The 21,175-nt window shown below is 38.5% G+C and overlaps 1 protein-coding gene across 5 annotated transcripts in view; it reads left to right on the top strand.

The window, feature by feature from the left end:
* Positions 1 to 20,459, top strand: part of akna (AT-hook transcription factor) — a 43,552-nt gene extending 23,093 nt beyond the window's left edge. For 3 of the 5 annotated variants that reach the window (XM_088356195.1, XM_088356194.1, XM_088356193.1), the window contains exons 11-25: positions 673 to 794; positions 868 to 1,024; positions 3,396 to 3,496; positions 5,015 to 5,220; positions 6,217 to 6,361; positions 8,985 to 9,125; positions 10,594 to 10,730; positions 12,397 to 12,516; positions 12,594 to 12,692; positions 12,773 to 12,874; positions 14,149 to 14,262; positions 14,335 to 14,433; positions 14,505 to 14,606; positions 16,563 to 16,674; positions 16,769 to 20,459. In XM_088356195.1, the coding sequence (XP_088212321.1) occupies positions 673 to 794; positions 868 to 1,024; positions 3,396 to 3,496; positions 5,015 to 5,220; positions 6,217 to 6,361; positions 8,985 to 9,125; positions 10,594 to 10,730; positions 12,397 to 12,516; positions 12,594 to 12,692; positions 12,773 to 12,874; positions 14,149 to 14,262; positions 14,335 to 14,433; positions 14,505 to 14,606; positions 16,563 to 16,674; positions 16,769 to 17,018 (2,007 nt within the window). In that variant the 3' untranslated portion in view covers positions 17,019 to 20,459. The remainder of the gene's footprint in view (positions 1 to 672; positions 795 to 867; positions 1,025 to 3,395; positions 3,497 to 5,014; positions 5,221 to 6,216; positions 6,362 to 8,984; positions 9,126 to 10,593; positions 10,731 to 12,396; positions 12,517 to 12,593; positions 12,693 to 12,772; positions 12,875 to 14,148; positions 14,263 to 14,334; positions 14,434 to 14,504; positions 14,607 to 16,562; positions 16,675 to 16,768) is intronic. The other 2 variants (XM_088356198.1, XM_088356196.1) reach the window with 2 other exon arrangements.
* Positions 20,460 to 21,175: the final 716 nt, after the last annotated feature.

Here is a 21,175-nt window from a genome sequence, read left to right on the forward strand (position 1 = left end):
GGTTCAAAGTAGATAAATAACTGAAGGGAAAATAGTTGACAAACAAAAATTACAGAAGACTTTTTTGGGTACTTTATAGTGTGGAAAATACATTAAAGTAGTCTGAACTTTTTGCAATTCAGACATTGACAAGGCTTTGTTAAAAAAACAACCACTTGAAATTAAATCTACACTTGTTAATGAGACAAGAGACACACGAGGCTAAGGGAACTGAATGGTTGTGAGCGAAACAAAGTAAACAATTGCAAAAACAAAGACGTCATATGAAAATTAAATAAAAAACACACTGCTCCTCCAGTACTAGCTAATTGTAGTGAATTTGTAGGTAAAAATCTGGAATTAATAGCTAAAAAAAATCAAACTTTGGTTTGTAATAAATTGAAGCATATTGTTCTCTGCGAACCTGCTTCATCTTATTTCAAATTAAGAATATTTGGGACATAACTAGAAACAACTTAAGTGCAACCTTTTAGAATTTAATTGGGCTTATTTTAAGTGATCCCAGTAGATTTTCAATTTGAAAACTTGTTAAATCATCAATTTGAGTGTATGAATTCGAATATTTTATTGGAATTACTGAAGGTGTTCTGCTCTTCAATTTTGCAGTAGCCTAACTCCTATTTTTTGTTTTAAATGTCCATTATGTAATCATGGCTTTTTCTATCCTTTCAGACAGTACACACGCCGTTGTTGCATGAGGCAGTAGAAATGATCGAGAAGGTCATCGAGCCGGTTCAAAACAACTCTCCTGACCTCATTAATCAATGTGCCGAACAAACTGCAGATGTTAATTTGTAAGCACGGATATAACGTTATTGTGTGCCTTGAAATGTGTTTCATAATGTGTCATGTTGTCTTGTTTTGTAGGGGTTCACCTACACGTGTCCCACTTGCTGCAAACTGCAGAAGGAGCAAGGAGATGAGGAAGTCCTACAGTAGCAGTCAGAGCAGTCTGGCAGAAATAAGTGCATCAGAAAAAGGAAACGCCAAACCTCAGACTGGGATGAGGAGAGTTCTTTCCCAGGTCACTAAAGAACTGCTGACTTTGAAATGTATCATGCATGTGGAGTATGGAGGATGTATCCTACTATATGTAGAAATAAATGTACACTTGTTAGTTGATCAAGGCATTTTCGAGCGTTGTTGTCTGTTTAGTGATTGTGTTGGCCAGGATGGCATCACAGCTTTGAAGACCTCAGTTGCGCTAGTCTGATCTCTGAGCAGTTGGTCAGACATTTTCCTCAGCCATTTCAACAAACTCCACTTAAACATGTCAATAACAATTGCTCAGATAACCATGAATGGTATCAGATAAACGCCCTCAATGTCCTCATTGTCCAGTAATGTTAAACACAGTCCTTTCCACTTCCGCCAGTAACCTTTATTGTCCCCAGATGGGTACATTCCCTTAGGGCAACTAACTTAAAGGAAGGTCAGTTTTATAGCTTATCTAACCAGCTAAACTGTTTTCATCTGTGCTGACATCATGGATCGAGGTTTTTTTTAATCATCCACAATGTACTATTAGAACTCTGGAGTTCTGGTGACTGGTAATGGGCCTCTGTACAGTACATCTATGTAAATATTGCATTTAAAACAAACATTTGCATCTGTGTTGGGCACGTCACTTTAAAAAAGTAAATAGTTCTAGTTACTTCTTCTTCCCAAAAGTAACTGAGTTAGTAACTGAGTTACTCTATAGTAAAAATAACTAATTACCATGGAAATTAACTATTCCCGTTACTTTAAAAGAAGTTGTATGTCAAAGAATCTGAAATTTTCTGAGCAGTATTCTAGTCAGTTCAATAAAGAAGAACAAACAGGTAGTTGAGTTATAGAATCTTGTAATATTTATTGCACCTCACCTGCAACATATTTGTCCTACAATTGAAGCGCAACAAAAAGAAACAGGAAACAATATAATAAAATAATAATCAGCAGAAGACAATATAAAGTGAGTCCAAAAGCCAGCTCATTGAGATGTTTCCTTCACGCACAACATGAGTCTGGGTACTCGAATTTTCCATGAATCAGCCCTCATACGCCTTTTCTTTCGGCGCATTAGTAAATGTTATGTTTGTAATCGCTATCTAACTGTATGGTAGTCGCTATTTTGGATGGGGACATAATCGAAAAGACGTGATCGTAAACATACTTTGGGAGAGCGAAAAACACATCACTTTTGACCATCATTAACGATAAAAGTAATTAGCTAGATTACCCCAGTAATAGAAAGAATGTCGTCGTTACGTTACTGCGTTATTTATAACGCATTTTATTTTCAACACTGTTTACCACGTTAACAATGTCTGAGTTGTACTTCTGATTCGTTTCAAGTTATTTTAATTGGAAAAAATCATTGCTTTTCCTTTAATAATGCAGACATTTCTTAGCAACCCCAAACTTTGAACAATAGTGTTTAAATTAATAAATACCTTCAAAATTACAAATGCATGCCATAGAAATAAATTAACATGAAAATAATTTACATGCCTAAATATATGAAATACATGTATTGTGTGTATATATATATATATATATATATATATATATATATATATATATATATATATTGTATATATAGGCCTCTTTTTAATTTATTGTGTCATTAATTTCGCTGTTTATTTTGTCGTGTATTTATTTGTTATGTACTTTTGCTGAGCTTTTCATCTATTGGTTGATCGATTGAGTGCACTGATCAACTGCAATGCTTTTCTTCTTCAGGCTAGCAGGCGGCCACGGAATTTATATCTGATCAACCCAATGGTGAAAAGCTCAGGCAGTTTGACCAATACTCTCATTTGAATAAGAATCTGTTGTGACAAAATACATGACAAAAATAAACACCAAAAATACATGACAAATATGCATAAAAAATGAAAAATTGTATTTCCATCCATCCATCCATCGTCTGCACTGCTTATCCTCAGAAGGGGGCGGTGGGGCTGGAGCCCAACCCAGCTAACTTCGGGCAGTGGGCAGGGGACACCCTGAACCGGTTGCCAGCTAGTTGCAGGGCACATATTGACAGACCACTCACTCGCTCAATCACACCTAGGGAAAATTTGGATTAACCAATCAACCTGACATGGATGATTTAGGAATGTGGGAGGAAACCCATGCAGGCATAGAGAGAACATGCAAAGTCTGCACAGGTACGCTGAGGTAACTGGAATTGAACCCTGAAAACTGCACCATCGGGGTGCGCGCCAACCACCCATCTGCCGTGCTGTCCTTATTTGCATTTACGTCTTGTATTTGGTAGTTCTGTGATTAATGTGTTTATTTAAATGGCATATATTTGTCGGTATGTACGTATACATTCATTCTACATTTGATAGGATCTGTCCTCCAAAGTACAGAAGTTTTTTTAAAACATGTCCTGTGTTGCGTAGGATGGTGTAACTTCTCCAGGAGCAGACAGCGGCTTTGTCGGTTCTGACAGCCAAATTCGGGGTGCAACTCAAAGGTCTTTCCAACAGAGAGCCTCAAAGAGGTGAGTGGGAAGCATGCAGCAGTGACATGCAGTCTGGGGAATACAAAATTATAATAAATTGGTACATATTTTGTTATAACTACAGCTAAGGCATAATTTTAGTGCAATTAATTTACTGGTCCGGCCCATTTGTGAGATGTTTTTTTTACCATGTGTCTCCTGACTTAAAATCAGTTCGACTCTTCTATACTTTCTGTAGTCCTGCTTTGCCAATCAAATGAATAAGAAGCGAGTTCTTTTATATTTAAATCTGACTGCACCTCAATTGACGTGAACCTCACTGCAACATCACTGCAACATCACTGCACAACAGATTCCGTGTGCACTAAGGGACCCGATGCAACGTCAATAAAGGGATGGGCAAACCTTTGCACTCGTGGATCACATTGGGTTTAAAGATTTTACAAGGGGCTCGGGTTTGATACCTGTCCAGTTTTTCTAAATTGCATGTATGAATAAACATAAATGCAGACTTACACATGTAAATAAATTTGTTTTCTAAAATTGGTTGTAAAATCTCACAATTATAACAAAATGAAATGTGTTTAAAGGACTCAAATTTGATATTTAGTCTTGGTATTTCTGTCATATTACTGTTGCAGTATTTCGGTAGTCGTGTTTTGCATTGTATAATTTCTGGAGTATTTGTGTAGTAGTATTTTTGTAGTTGTATTGGTGTAGTGTTTCTGGAGTAGAGTTTCTGTATTATTGTAGTATTTGTTTTATTATTTCCTCCTTTTAGAATGAAATCGAAATAAGCGAAATAGTATTTCTGTCGTATTTTTGTAGTACTGTCATAATACACTTTGGGTACTTTTGTAGCATTCATGTAGTTGAATATGCAACTACTAATATGTAACTGTTTTTGTAGTTGTCTTGCTGAAGTTGAATTTATGTAATATTTTTGTTGTGGTATTTTTGTAGTGGTATTTCTTCTTTTCAAAATTTAAACAAAATAATACAATAGGTCCTTGTTTTTAATCTCTAAATGATTTTCGGAATGAAAGCGAAATTATATTTTAGGTCCCTGTTTAAAGCACTTCATTTGATATTTAGTTTACTAGTGTTCCTGAAGTGTTTTTGTAGTATTTCTGTAGTCACATTTTATCATGTTTTCGTAGTAGTCTTTTTGTAGTTGTATTTTTGTTATATTTCCGTTGTTTTATTTTGTTGTATTTCACTACAGTGGTTGTATTTCTTCAGTAGTATTTGTTTTTCTTCAGAATTTGAACAAAATAATTCATTAAGTCCTTGTTTTTAATCACTAAATGTGATACTTATTTATGTAGTAATTTTCAAGTATTTTTGAAGTATTTCTGTAGTATTTTTGTAGTAGTATGTTTATAGTAGACACACAAAAGGACAACTGGAACAAAAATGGCACCTAAAAACAATCATGTTTTATAAGTACTAATTTATTTATTGTTATATCTTTTGTCATTATATTTTTTCCATTTTCATTTTGCGGGCCAGATGAAAACGCCTGATGGCCGCTTGTCTCATTAGCTTTCGGCACAGTTGTGTTTCAGGGCCATCAGAAATAAGTTCAGTCAAGCCTCAGACAACCCGGGCCTCGACGCCGTCTAATCAATCCTCACAGATCCAAAGGCGTACCCCAACTGCTGAATACGTACCAAAGGCAACAAGGAAGGCCGGTCTTGGGGAGCGTAAACAACGACAGAGGGTCAATCGGACGGACTCCACCAGGACTAACAGCGAAAATGGTGAGGTTGCAAGTGAGGGGGTTAGATTTGGAACAAAACTTGCTTCAGTTTGTGCATGCGCCTCCTGCCATCAGGAACCTGGTTCTGTGCCCTTGGTCGTTTTTTAACCCTTTTTGAGTTGAGGTACAGTATCTGGAACGGATGGTAGGGGTGAGGTTTGTCCCTTTTCTTCAGACAAAAACTAATTTGGAGATGTGTTAGAGATGGATAAAGGCATGCGGGAGGCCTCATGATTTTCTCAACAGGCAGATGATTGATTGGACACCACAGAACACAATTATTTGTTGTACAGTAAGTGTTTTAACGTGGTATATTAACATGATATAGAGTATGAGAGAATTTTTTTTAATGTATTTTTTCTTAATGCAAAAAGATTGTACTGTATATGTATATATATATATATATATATATATATATATATATATATATATATATACAATTATATATTATTATTATTATTATTATTATTATTATTTTCTCTAAACATATATTTTAAACAAGCAGTTTGCCATGGCCCATACAAGATTCGAATCTGCTGCTGGGAGTGGTTGGTGGTCGGGAGATGCATTGCCCAAACTGGCCACCAGAGAGCGTTACAACCGCTACAAAAGCAGATGTTTAATGATTTTTGAGGTTTTTATTGGGGTGCCTTGACACAAAAGATACTCGTCCTGAGTACAACTGTGTAAATGTTCATACGAGACGCTTCGGAGCCTTTAAGTCACATACAAACACACACACCCATATACATCTATAATTATTGTATATGATTACATCTTAGGAATAACACATTAACATTTTAACAATATAGTGATAGCATGATAACAGTTGGTAGTTGAGAAATCATATCAAACCGAAAACCCTTTTCACTCATCAGAAACAGTGAAGTTGCTTTTAGCTTAAAAAATAGTTACGTGGCCCTTTGAGAAAAAGGTGGATACCTATGATGTAAATAATATGAACTTATTCCTTCCTGCTGCTGTTTTGCATCCTCAGGCCAATCTGTGTCTGAAGACATACAAAGTGATCAGAATGAGGAAACCCTCCCTCGTTCCTCCCAAAGCTCCACCTCCTCCACTGTTCGGCGTTACCATGGTGACTCCAATAAAACACAGATGTCCAGTCAAGCTACAACTTGCAAGTGAGTTGCCGTAACAACGGTTGCGCAAACAAATCATCCTTCCATCCAGACACAAGACTTGTCATTTGTACGGTAGTGTTTGGAATTTCGGCTCTTTACAGAGAACAGATTATTTTGGCCTTGCTCCCCAACGGCTTTTCAGATTGATTTTTGTTGCTTTAATCCATACCAATTGTTATGTAACAGTAGGCACAAAATTATTCAAAAAAAAAAAGAAAAAAGTCCAAAAGAAACAAAGGAAGAAAAAAAGGTAGAACCATCCCAAACTCTTATCTACAGTGTTTATGAGCATAATGTTCTGTACATCTGCCACTGTGAATATGCACGTACATTATATATCAATAATATATGGTCTAAATGTAAATGGTCTGCATTTATATAGCGCTTTTCAAGTCAATGAAGACCTCCCAAAGCGCTTTACAATGTGCTTCACACTTTTCCCTTTTTACACACGAACGAAGGCAACTACCTGCTATCGGGGGCATTAGGGATTCAGTGTCTTGCCCAAGGACACTTCGACAAATACACGGAGGAGCCGGGAATCGAACGTGTGACTTCTTGATCCCAAGACAATCGCTCTGCCTCCTGAGCTAATGTCGCCCCTCCAATTTTCTCATACTTGTATGATCTCAATAAAGGTCATTTTTTCATTCAAAACTAAATGGAAAAAATTGAGAAAAAGAAGAAAACAAAGAAAAAAGGCAACAAAGAAAAAAAGACTACGAATATGGGAAGAAAAAAATACTTTTTTGCGCTGCCCCTTTATTGGGTATATTACCAATAATAATGTAAAATTTTGCTTAATATAAATTTTTAATTTGTAAAAATATATAATACAACTAAATTATAATAGCATATGTTTAAACGCTACAGTGAACTTTTAACAAATTAAAAGTTGAACCTTTTGAAACTACTTCAAGCAAAAACACAACACAACAAATTGTAGATTAGAAATATAGACTCGTTTTGTGCAACAACCAATAAAATATTACATACAAGAATAAAGTTGTATTTATTTATTTATTTTGATATAAAACAAGCCAGTTGTAAAACACACTATCCCTGGAAAACACAGCAAATACAATTCAGTATTTACATCCATCCATCCATTATCCGCACCACTTGTCCTCACGAGGGTCGCGGGGGTGCTGGAGCCCATCTCAGCTATCTTTGGGCAGTGGGCAGGGGACACCCTGAACTGGTTGCCAGCCAGTCGCAGGGCACACAGGGACAGACAATTCGCTGGCTCATTCACACCTAGGAACAATTCAGACCGGCCAATTAACCTGACATGCATGTTTTTGGAATGTGGGAGGAAACCGGAGTGTCGGATGTAAAATCATGCAAGCACGGGGAGAACATGCAAACTTCGCACAGAAAGGCTGGTAGCTGGATTTGATCACATGACCTCAGAACTGAGCCGCGGACGCGCTAACCACTTATCCGCCGTGCTGCCTACAGTATTTACAGACCTCCAAAAAAAGATACAAGAAGATACAAGAATACAAAATGATGTTAGCCTTTTATAACGTTGGTGTCAAACGTACGGCCCACGTGCCAACAGATTTATTATGGCCTGTGAGACAATGCTGAGAAAAGCTTAACAGTGACCTTCAGTTTTAAATATGTCCACTGGATGTCGCCAAAGCCAGGCACCACTCGCAAAGCACCCACTGTATTTGCTGACTACCCTTAATACATCAGAGAACATTAAGGAAACCCATCTTGTTGCTATTTGACTTAAAATGAAAGTAATGAAAGCTGTTTAAGGCAAGACAAATAAAATAAAAATTAAAAAGTAGCACCTGGTTTAAGGTCTTTTCTATAGTAAACATTGTCATTAGACTTTAAATCATAAACTTATTTATTTATATGAGTGTTTTTGTGCTGTTTTTGTCCCTTTTTTACAAATGCACCGTTCATAAATACTACAAGAGATGAAACCTTAGTTAAGGAAATAAAATTTTGAAAAAAAAAATTCTCAAATCTTTTTAAAATCAAATCTTACTTCTCTGAATCATAATTTAAGTAGGAGCCTCTGAAAAGACTCCCAGTCAGCCCCCCAGCCAAGGAACCCTTTTTATTTTACTACCACGTTGCCCCTGAGCTAAAATGAGTTTGACGCGCCTGTTTTATATAATCCTCAAATTTAAAGTCAGCAACATTGAATCCATGAGGGGAAAAAATGCATATTGACCAATCACAAGAAAAAAAGCGTCTCGAAGGGAACTGGCCCTTGATTTGTGGAGAGCTGGCTCCTGTCATTTACTTCCATGAGCCAGTTCACAGAGGCCTTTTGTTAGCGAGTGACGCTTCATTATTGACAGATCATTTATTATTCTGTTACATTAAGTATCTTTTTGTCTTTTCAGGCCTGTATTTACATATAAAGGTAGTCTACTGTTTCTATCTTATTGCATGGTTTGATTTGGAATAACTCACCTGTGTGAATAACATGTAGTGAGTGTGACACCTGCATTGATTACTTAGAATCTTCTTTGTTTCCACAGTCCCACACTCACATTCCTTGCACTTTGTTGTTTGTCTTGTTACGAAATGCAATGAGGGCGGTGAAATTATCCTTTCCACAAGATGTGACTTCTCACTTTTGTGTTCTTGACAGTGATTCAAGTCAGGTTACACAAGCCATTGAGTCTACAACGCCACCATCCAATACAGGGGAAAAGCTCTCAACCAGCTCTGTTACAGTAACCGATTGCACTCCAGGAATCATTACTCACCAGACAATTTCACCACACCACAGGTTGGTTTGTTTTTTTCAAAGTGTCTTCAGTATATTGCATTTTTATACTTTTGATTAGTTCTGCGGATTTTTGTGTGATCTTTTGGTTTTTAACCTGGAGGTACAGTAATCCCTCTTTTTTCGCAGGGGATATGTTCCAAAAAGGTCCTGCGATGGCCTAAACCCGCAAAGTATAAATCTTTATTTATTTATTACTCCATTCAGTAAATGAAATAACGTCTGGCCAGACGCTCGGGGCGTGCAACTTTTACGTCGGGCCTACAACTTACAAAACGTCTCTGCCCCAAAATCAAACGTTTGCATTATTCCGATTTCGAAATCTTTGTTCAGTTTGGAAATTTCGGTTTGTTTGGCTATTTGCATACTTGGCAGCCAATCAGAAGCCTGCATCGAATAACAGACATTCCCAAGCGTTATTAGGTCATGCAGAAGAAATATTCAAAAGAAGCTAACACCATTTATGATGCAACAAAACATACATTAAAAGCATCGTGGAAAGAGGAGTTCACGTGGTTTGTAGCAGACGACGTAACGCAAACGTTACATGAATGAAGATGAGTAAATACAGGTACATAATAATGGCAGATGGAAAACAGCGATGTCATATACATGCAATGACTGTTATAAGTAGATTTATATTAAACGTAGTTTTAAAGTGTTTTTCTGTTATATATTCAGATTATCAATCCTTAATACATTGTTTGTTTGTTTTTTGCGATGAGTCGTCTTATTGTTTTTCAAGTTGTGAAAAATGGGGCCAGCAACTTTATGGCTGGGCAGGCAACTTTTCAGAGTTTTCTGCCCTGGTGTCTGGTAACCTTTTTTCACGAGTTTCAGACACTGCTACATTCAAACCTGAGAACAAACCCACTTTACATCTCAAGTATTTGTTTAACAAATAAGTGCTGTAACTTAAAATTGATTCCCGCTTTATTGCACAACTGTGTCGATTAAGGACACAATCCACTTTACTTCATAGGATAGCTTGTTGCTAGCATGTGGACAATTTGGAAAACTGCATGAATTTTTTGGTCGGCAACCCAAAATTTTGAAGGAGCCATATTGGAACCCCCCAAATAAAAAGCAACAACAAAAATATGTCTGAAGCGTCAAAAGAATTATAGAAGCGCTATAAGGAAGAAAACACATATTGCATCCATCTATACTCATTGGATTGGATAATATGCCCTGTTTGTCCTTTTACAGAAACCATAGATTTTTCCATTATCAAACATTTTTCTTAAAAGCTGACTTTGTTGGCAATACAAAGCAACTTCTTTGAAGTTGAAAAATATTGGTGAATATATATAATGCAGGTTCGTTTAGCCGCAACGTCAATATGCAGGCAGACACGAGCAGAAAGGGGGCGGAGCCACTGTTTAGCCAATCAAAATGCAGAGCACAATGAGAACCTGCGATAAGTAAACCGTGATAGAGCAAAGGATTATTCTGCCTGTTTGTTGCTCAGTTTTAGTGACCAGTCCAGCGATGTCAGTGGGAGACAGAGAAAAAGATGGACAATCGAGAGAAGCGAGGTGCCGAAGGTGGCGAGACGCACAACCAGGAAAAGATTGCTGCACCAACAGCAAATACAACCTGATGCATGTACGTTGACCTATAACTATGCCAAAACCTTTAATTGATCGGCCCTCGAATACACTACCGTTCAAAAGTTTGGAGTCGCCCAGACTATCGAGTGTTTTTTGTTAAAAGCCCCTCTCTTATTTATTTAAGTTGTCAAACGTCTGTGTTCTTCTACCCATATTACTCTCTTCCTTTTTTTGGACAGTCTCAGATTTGGCTTTTTCTTTGCCATTCTGCCTTGAGCAACTCTGAATCACCTTTTCACTGTAGATGCTGCTAGTTGAGGAACTGCAAAACGTTTTTTTCTCAAACTAAAGACTCTATTGTATTTGTATTCTTGCCACTTTTCTTTCTACTCTGGTAAGAGCCCGTTTGTGCTGTTCTCTGAAGGGAGTAGTAAACATTTTAAAAAAATTCTTGGCAATTTCTCACATGGAATAGCTTCATTTTCTTATAACAAGAAAAGATTTTTAGTTTCACATGACATATTTTTCTAGCCATTCTGAAGATTTGTAATGCTGCAGATTAAAGCTAAGATCTTGGGCCCCGGCCCAAATTTCAGGCCAGGTTCGGGCATAAAATGTCAATCATTAAGTCGGACCAGGCCTCTCTCTCTCTCTCGATTTTTTTTTTCTCTTCTTTTGGGTGGAGGATGTGCAAAGCATGCACTTACTTTTATTTAAGTGATTAAATAAATGACTACTTGAATAATATTACTCTTAAGTAACAGTACCTTCACCGAAGTATGCTCAGCGCAGATGTGCTCCCTTGATTTGAGGGTCAGACCCTGAAATAAACCCGAAGCTGATCTTTGGCCCTCCGCATACTTCAGCCGAAGTGAGGTTCATTCCCCTTAAATCAAGTCTAGTCAAGTCAAAATTATTTAAATAGCACTTAATCACAAAAATGTCTCAAAGGACTGCACAGGATTACAATGACACAATTACATGATCTTAAACCAACATGCGGGCAAGGAACAACTCAAAACCTCAGCGTGAGGAAAAAGAGAAACCTTGAGAAGGGACCTCACAAGTGGTATCCCCCTTTCAGGATGACCAGGGTGAATTACATTTAGTATTACAGTACACAAACATAGTAAACACTAGGTAACATGTTGAAAATTTGTCCGGAAAGTGCATGACAGCAGCGATGCCCCCAGCCTGTAAACTAGTCCAGAAAGTCTATGACGGCCACGACGCAGCTTCCCATCTCTACCAAAATAAAATCAAGTTAATCGGGCTGGTTGAGGCTTTAATAGCTGTGGGCCGGGTGGGGTCGGGCTGGACCTTTTAGGCCCCATCTTACCTCTACTCCAGATACTCAACTAGCTCAAAAACTGGTCCGTTTTATATCATCTAACCAGCTAAACAGTTTTCAGCAGTTTAATTGCACATGGATTTTCTTATTATCCATTAGCCTTCTTATTTATTTAGCAAACACAATATACTATTAGAACACTGGAGTGCTGGGAAATGGGTTCTCAATACTCCTATGTAGATTTTGCACTAAAAAAACAGACATATGCAAGTAAAATAGTTTTTTACCATGATGAGTTTAATATTATCTTTATTGAAAAAAAAACAGTTTTTCCTTTAAGAATAAGGACACTACTTTTGAACGGTAGTGTAAATCCAGAACCACAATGGACATTGTGATCTATATGTATGCTAATTTTTCAATGTTTCAGCAACCGCAACAGATGATGAGAATTGTTTCCTTCCACTTCTTGTGGCACGATCCACTCAGACATCGATTGCATTAAATGACAATGGACCTTCACACACAACTGAGAAAAATCAGTGCATAAGTAAGAATTTTATACTCTTTAAAAACAGAGATCGGGCCTGGGAGAATTAAATGATAAGTAGTTTGTACTTTCCTCAGAACGGCATCAAACCGAATGCCCTGTTGACACTGAAAATAGTACCAGTAGAGTTCTTCCCTGTTCTCATTGTTTGCAGAATCCTAAATCATCTCCTGACAGTAAGCAGACTCACGTTTGTTGATTTTTTTTTTCTGTTATCTGGAATGTCATTCTTCTCCTGTCGCTCTTAAACCATCAGAAGCATCCAGCGGCAAACAGGAGGCAACACAATGCAGCTCTTGTCATTGTCATCATTGTCGACACTGTGGGCACTCCAATGCTAAAACAAGCCTGGAAAAAGGTAAAGTCATGTGATCAAAACAACAACTTCCAATAAGTTGTAAATCAATAATGATTGTGTGTCCCTAGAATGATCACACAGTTAACACAATAAAAATACCATATTAGTGCTGTCAATCATATTTTCAGTTATCTTGGTTAATCTTGTCGATTATTTTATCAAATTTGATTGTACACTTTCGTTTAAAGGTTTGGGGTTACCCAGACAATTTGGGGAATTTCCATGAAAAAATGAACAATTTCTGTGTTATTAATGTCTTTCTTTTATTGGCCAGTCTGAGATATAGCTTTTTCTACGCTAACTAGCCTCAAAAGGCAGCATCTCAGCGTCATCTCTTCGACGTAGATGGTGTTTCGCGGGTACTTTTTAACCAAACTGTTAGTTGAGGACCTGTGAGGAGGCTATTTCTCAAACTAGAGACACTAATGCATTTGTCATCTTGCCGTTTCTCTCTCCACTGTGGTTAGAGCCTGTTTAAACTGTTCTGTAAAGAGAGTAGTACACACCATTGTAGGAGATCTTTAATTTCTTGGCAATTTATCACATGAAATAGCCGCCATGAATTAGATCAAAAATATACTGTTGAGTTTCACATGAATTTGATCATGTGATGCTCCAGATAATTGAGCAGTTCAAAGAAAGCTCTGTTGTACTTCATCCCTATTGACTACTAAAGGCGGTGCTTCACGCATGCATAGTTTGAGAAATTCATACCACTTTAGTTATTTGTGTCACCTGTGACCCAGGAGTGTGTTTAAATTCCAGTCCAACCACAGTTTTTTAAGGAATCTTCTCGCATCAACACAGGGGTTTTGAGGGATAAGATGCTCTGGTGGTCGTACAGGACTCAAAGAACCGTAGTTACATTCATAGCTTTCAGTTTATAGATTACCTTACTAGCTTAACTGTTTTCAGATGTGCTACCATAATTGAACAAGAGTTTTTTAATCCTCCGTTAGTTTTCTAATCCAATTGGCACAATGTACAATTAGAAACCTGGAGAGCTGGTTTCTGGAAATGGGCTTCTTTACACCTATGTAGATATTTCATCAAAAAACAAACATTTGGAGCTAAAATAGAAGATGACCACATTAACAATGTCTGGGATGTATTTCTGATTAATTTAATGCTATATTCATCAGGAAAAAATATGTGCTTTACCTTCAAAAATAAGAAGATTTCAATATGACTCCAAACTTTTGAACAGTAGTGTATATCCAGAACTACAGTGGACATTGTGAACAATATTTCTGCCAACTATTTTCATGTTTCAGCAAACGCAACAGATGATGAAAATTCATTCCCTCGACTTCTTGTGTCACGATCCACTCAGACATCGATTGCTGTAAATGACAGTCAACCTTCGCACACAAGTGAGAAAATCCGGCGTATGAGTAAGAATTTTATACAGAAATCAGGCACGGTAGAGTTAAATGACATGGAGTTTATTTTTTTCTCAGAGCCGGAACACACCGAATGCCCAGTTGACACTGACAACAGGACTAGTAGAGTTCTTCCTTGTTCTCATACTTTGCTTAACCATAAATCATCTCCTGAGAGTAAGCAGACACACGTTTGTTGTTATAAATATATTTTTACATTATCTGAAATGTTAATTGTTCTCTGCCAGAACCAGCCAGCTCCAAACAGGAGGCAACACAATGCAGCTCTTCTCATTGTCATCATTGTCGACACTGTGGGCACTCCAATGCTGAAACAAGCCACAAGCAAGGTCAGGTGATCAAATAACAACTACCAATACAATGTTAATAATATTTGTTTCTAGAATTAACACACAATCAACACAATAAAAATATCATTTTAAGAATGCCAAGCAACAAATTATTTATTCTCATGGTTAGTTATGTTTGTATATGTAACCTTGTTTTTGTCCATTATTAAATTTGAATGCACACAACTGTTCAAAGGTTTGAGGTCACCCAGACACTTTAGGGGCTTCTATGAAAGAGTCACACTTTTATTTATCAAACGAGTTGTCAAAGGTCTGCATTCTTTGCTCACATTAATCCCTTCCTTTTGCTTGCCAGTCTCAGACATGTCTTTATTTGCCATTCTGCTTTAGAGGCCAACATCTCAGAGTCACCTCTTCAACGTAGATGTTGACACTGGTGTTTTGCGGGTACTATTTAACCAAGCTGCTAGTTGAGGACCTGTAAGGAGGATATTTCTCAAATTAGAGACTCTAGTATATTTGTCATCTTAACACTTTTTTTCTTACTCTGGTAAGAGCCCATTTGTGCTGTTCGTTGGAGGGAGTGGTACACAATGTTGTAGGAGATCTTCAGTTTCTTGGCAATTTTTTGCATGGATTAGCCTTTACTTCTTAGAATTTTTTTTTTTTCTGGCCATTTTGAAAGTGTTATCACACCCACAAATGTGATGAACCAGATAATCGACAAGCTCAAAGAAAAATCAGTTATTTTTTTCATCCCTACCGGCGTGGACCAAAAACCTGAATGTTCCCTTCACACATGCGCAGTTGGAGAAATGCATACCAAATTAGTTATTCTGGACACCTGTGACCTAGGAATGTGTAAATATTCCCGTCACGCTACAGGTTGGTTTCCTAAGTAAGTCTTGCATAAACATATGGATTCCGAGTGAAAACATGCTCATGCAAAAATGTGATCCTCAAGATACTTGACTAGCTTATAAGATCTGTTTTACACTTTCCAGCTAAACTGTTTTTCACCTGTGCTAACATAATTGCACAAAGGTTTTCTAATCATCCATTAGCCTTATAACACAATTAGAAAATACAATATTTCTGTTGAAAAACTGGATTGCTAGTTGCTGCAAATGGGCCTCCATACATACGTGTAGATAATGCATGAAAAGAATTCCAGCTAAAATGGCCATTTACCTCATTAGCAATGCATGGAGTGTATTTCTGGTAGTTTATTGTTATCTTCATTGAAAAAAACATTTCTGTGCAACCCCAAACTTTTGAACGATATTGTAAAACAAGATTTCACTTTATTTAGCAAATACTTTGTTTAGAAATCTGATGTAAAGTTTTAATTTTTTTGCGGCCCCAAACCTGTGCAGGTTTTATTTTTTGGTGTCCTTTGGCCATCAATATTTTCGATTGCCAACCCCGAAGTTTGGATTTCTGAGTGGATCTGATTGCAATTACCCCAGAATTCCACAAGAGTACGCCAATGTTTACTCTATAAAATTAAAATCAGTCTCATTAAATTGAAAGAGCAACAGTTTTAATATACGAAAATTTACTAATTTAACACATTAAATGATAAAAACACAATAACTAGTTTGAATTTAAATTAATACCACGAATCAAGACACAATATTGCTCATTTCTATTAAAGTTAAACTGTGAAATTTGAATGTGGGTGAATGGTGTGTTGTGAATGTGGTGGATGGATTAGGAGAAATTAAATTACAGGATGAGGGAAACAAAATAAATTTTTTTCTGGTGTGTTTGACCTCCAGCATCAATCAGCAGTTATGTTTATTTTGTGGCTGCACACAATTACTATGTCTTGGAAAGTATTCAATCGTTCAAAAATTGCTTGTCGAGTGTCCAAGTATAGCGAGAGGCACAACTCTACAGTGTGAAGTTTTGCTGCAGAACATGACAAAATAGTTCCGTTCATAAAAGCTAAAATCGTATTTGACAAAGACAAATGCTGTGTCTTTTTTACAGAATATTGTAGAGATCCAAATGCCTGCAGGAACACCAGCTGCACGTCAACGGAGTCACCCAGCAGGGCGGTGCTACCTTCAGCGAGCCAATCATTAGCTCCGACACCTTTGCTGTAAGGAGCATGTCTGCACCTATTTATTCATCAAGAATTCATGAGCGCCGTCTTACTAAATGTGCAATTTCATTAACTCTTTCATGTTTTTTAGCTTTTATCTCCAACCTCAACCAGCCGTCCACGTGTACACCAACAATTCCAGCACTCCCCCGAATGTCAGCTGCAGCAATGGGGAGGAGAGGTTGCGACAGTCCCCATGCGGCGTCCCAACACGCTCCCTGGATGACGTCCTATTGGCGGCGCAGAAGATCAAGGCCAGATCAAAGCGGATGGTGCGTTCTCTGACCACAGACTTGCGGACGCTTGAGCGTCTGTCCAAGTCCCACTCCAACTCGGACTGAAAAAAATCAGTAAGGCCTGTCTGGTGTGGATGGTGCGACTGCACACTGATTTGCAAAGATCTGTTGCCTATTTTAGGGTTCTTAGTTTTCTTTTTTTTTCTCTTTTTTTTTCTTTTTGCAAATTAAAGTTAGTCACTGTTGGAAGTTTTTGTAGGATTTGAACAAAGGTAAATTAGGCAGTTACCCGTCTTGGAAGGGTGGGTGGGTGTATTTTTGTGAATGGGATTCATGGCCATGTGATGGGTCCATTAGGTGGCTTGGATAGTCGAATGGGTGGTTGCGTGCATTTGTGTGGATTGAGTGACAGAAGTGTAGACTGGGCTCTGCTGATCTCCACCAGAGACGTTGTGAAGCGGTGGGCAGAATACCTCTTTAATCCCACCAACTCATCTTCCATCTTAGAAGCAGAGCCAGGGATTTTGAGGTGGGCTCTCTTATCTCTGGGGTTAAGTCACTGAGTTCATCAAAGTTTAGGATGTTGTAGTCATGTCATGGTTGCACGCCTCTGCAACATTGCTTGGACATCAGGGACAATACAATTGGACTGGCAGACTGGGGTGGTGGTGCCCCTTTTTAAGATGGAGGATCGAAAATTTTGTTCCAACTACAGGGGAATCACATTTCTCAGCCTTCCTGGTAAGGTCCATTCGGGTACTGGAGGGTCTGCCATGAAGTTGAATCTCAGATTCAGGAGGAGGAGTGTGGTTTTCGTTCGGACTGTGGAACAGAGGACCAGATTTATATCCTCTGCAAGGTCCTCGAGGGTGCATGGGAGTTAGCCCATCTGATCTCCTTGTATTTTGTGGTTATTCACCCGTGTTTTCTCTGGGAGCTTTGTGGGAGGTGCTCCTGTAGTATGACGTACCGGACAGTCTAGTTTGGGCTGTATGGTCCCTGTATGATCGGTGCCAGAGTCTGGTCCGCATTGCCAGCCGTAAGACTGATTCATTTCCAGTGAATGTTGGAGTCCGCCAAAGCTGCCCCCTTGTCACCGATTCGTTTAATAAGTTTTATGGAAAAAGATTCTAGGCGCAGCCGTGGCATTGAACGGTTCTGGTTTTGGAGCCTCAGCGTTGCATCTCTGCTTTTTACAGAATCTGGTGCTGTTTGCTTCCTCAATCCATAATTTTCAGCTCTCACTGGAGAGATTTGCAACTGAGTGTGAATTGACCGGGAGAAAGATCAGCGCCTCCAAGTCTGAGACTATGGTTCTTGGCAAGAAAAGGGTGGCATGCCGTTCATGGGTTGGGGATGAGATCCTGCCCCAAGTGAAGAAGTTCAAGTATTTCGGGGTCTTGTTCGTGATTGAGGGTAAGATGGAACAGAAGGTCGACGGACAGATTGGTGTAATGTCTTCCATCATGCAAACCCTGTATCGGTCTGTCATGGTGAACAAGGAGCTAAGCCAAAAGGAAAAGCGCTCTAATTACTGGTCAATTTATGTTCTTACCCTCGCCTATGGTCATGAATAGGGTGCCTTGGCTCTCCCCTTTAGATGAGATGAGAAGCTTAGTCATCCGTGAGGGACTCGTTGCAGAGCCGTTACCCCTTTGTGTTAAGAGAAGCCAGCTGAGGTGGCTCTGGCATCTGATATGGATGCCTCCTGGACGCCCTCAGCAGGAGGTGTTTCGAGCATGCTCCTCTGGCAGGAGGCCCTGAAGACGACCCAGTACATGCTGGAGAGACTGTCTCTAGGCTGGCCTGGGAACGCCTCTGGATCCGTCAGATGAGCTGGACCAAGTGGCTGGGGATAGGCCTTCCATCCTGAGGCTGCTACCCCTGTGACCTGACCCCAGGTTAGCCGAAGATAATGGATGGATGGAAGGATTGGGTCTGTGGGTGGGATTTTAGGTGTTTTAGGGTTGGAGGGGTAGGTGAGTGGATGTGTTTGTCTGAATGAGATTGATGGATGGAAGGATGGATGGCATCAGTCACCTCTTACAATGTTCATTGCATAAATGATTACTATTGTCATTGGTGTTGCCATTCACCACAACAACTATTTAATATTTTAAATTGTGTGGACTCATTTTTTTGGTGATATCTTTATGATTGGGTGGTTGGGTGGGTTCTAGGGGCACTATTTCCTGTGGTGTGTCTTGGGCAAGTACAGCCTGGTGGCGCCCATCTCTCTCCAGGCCAACAAATGTTTCCACTTGGTCTTAAACCGGGGACCTTTTACCACTGCACTACGGAAATATGATACGAATGCTAAACTGCCAAGTGTTTCATTTTGTACTTGAAAACATTACTGTACTGTGTGGGTGTTTTTTTTAACAGTTCCTAAATTACCATAACTTTTAATAGTGTCAAACTTTAAAAATGATACAGCAACCTTGCAACGTTTGAATAGTTTGTGAAACAAAGTAGTGATTATTGTGTGACCAATATTGTACATGTTGATTTGTTGTTGACCTGAAGATAATAAGAGTAAATCTATTTTCAAAAGAAAAAATATTTGCCCTTCAGTGTTAAGTGAGATGTACTGTTCATGTATTCTGCCTACATTTTGTCATAAAAATATTTCGTACGTCTCTACGCTTTGTCCATTACACCCGGTATGTAAGGGACATACCTGTATGTAGCGGACTACAAAATGAGATTAGAGTAATCCATTGCTGTATCACAGTTTCCTTCTTGATACTTTGCAGATTTTCATTGTGCATTGTGTTATACATTCTGATTGGCTAAACCAGGGGTCGGGAACCTTTTTGACCCAAAGAGCCATAAAAAAATTCTTCTTTTGAGAGAGACACACTATATATTAACATACCTGCCAAGTACTACGGTTTTGCCATAATGAGTACCGTTTTTTTTAACCCACTACGGTGATACGGTGCCATCACAGAAACTACAGTTTTCCCCTTAAAAAAAATAAATAAATAAAAAAATCATAAAAACATCCCACTGCAAGATGGAGACAAAGTACCATTTCGAACAACGGCTATGGAGGTCGGTTCACACCTCGGCCGAGTCATACCTAATTGGTATAATGGCGGCGCCCTCTGTTGGCTGCGGCTGCATCGACTCGCTACAACGGGTCAGGTGTATCGACATTTCGTTCTGTGTACATTGTTACAAAGAATGACAATACAAAGGAAATTATTATTATTATTATTATTATTATCAGCACTGCCTGTCGTCTGGTTGCATATCTGTGCAAGTCTATCGACCAAAGTGCTTGGCAGCCTGATGACTAGGAAAATGATAACGTCATCTGGATACAAGTGCCACAGTGTGACCCATTCGAAAGAACAGTTGAAAAAATCAAAACAATGCACAATGGAGAACAATTAATTAGGCTGTATATATGTTGCTTGTATAACATGGAGAAAATTTGGATATCATTAATTTTGCTAAAGTGAATCACCCACGCATTTTTATGGCTTTTCAGTCCCTTATTATCTGCTTTTCAGCGAATAAAAATCTTTTGGCCTCGCATGTTCAATTGACACTGGTGTGCCTTGCTTCAGTTTGAGAAGTAACTGATTCAATGGAGCAGTGACACTTAGAAATGTGCCAGTGAAATTGTTTGCATGATATATTGAGATTTAGCCTTAATTTGTTTATTGCTTAAATATGTGGTGAAGTCAGTTAAGTGAAATGGGGAATTTCTAAGATGAACAGAACTGCAAACGAGGATACCAACGTATTTACCTTTAGTGCAGACGGCACTTAGCAAAAGAGAAAGAGTGCGCGCATCCTGTCCTCTGTATAGTCCCTGCCCATTCCTACCGCTCACCTAATGAAATTGCTCTAGGTGCTTTGCTATAGTTTCTGGGTAAAATGAGGGAGCAAGTCCATGCATGATTTTGTATAACACCAACAAAACCTTAAAATTACATCTTAAACTAAGCTAAAATGGGGGCTTCTGGTTTAACACCCTGACTGTAAACTGTAGTTAAAATTGTGTCCTATACAGTATATACTGGACCGAACCACTTGAAAATCAGTATTGTCTTGGTTTTGCATGTATGTTAATGGGCTCATGATGAAGCAATATACCTTCAATGGTTATTCAAAACAGCTTGACAAATCCACATTACGTACATGTGAACCTTTTTCAATTTTTAGTTTCTCTAATAGCTGTCATACCAACAAAACACTATTGACCCACAAAAGCAACAAAAAGTAGGGGAAGATGCTTTCTATCGCCG

The sequence above is a fragment of the Urocampus carinirostris genome, chromosome 16 (assembly GCF_059441175.1).
Source record: "Urocampus carinirostris isolate Australia breed hairy pipefish chromosome 16, RoL_Ucar_1.0, whole genome shotgun sequence".
Classification (NCBI taxonomy): Eukaryota; Metazoa; Chordata; class Actinopteri; order Syngnathiformes; family Syngnathidae; genus Urocampus; species Urocampus carinirostris.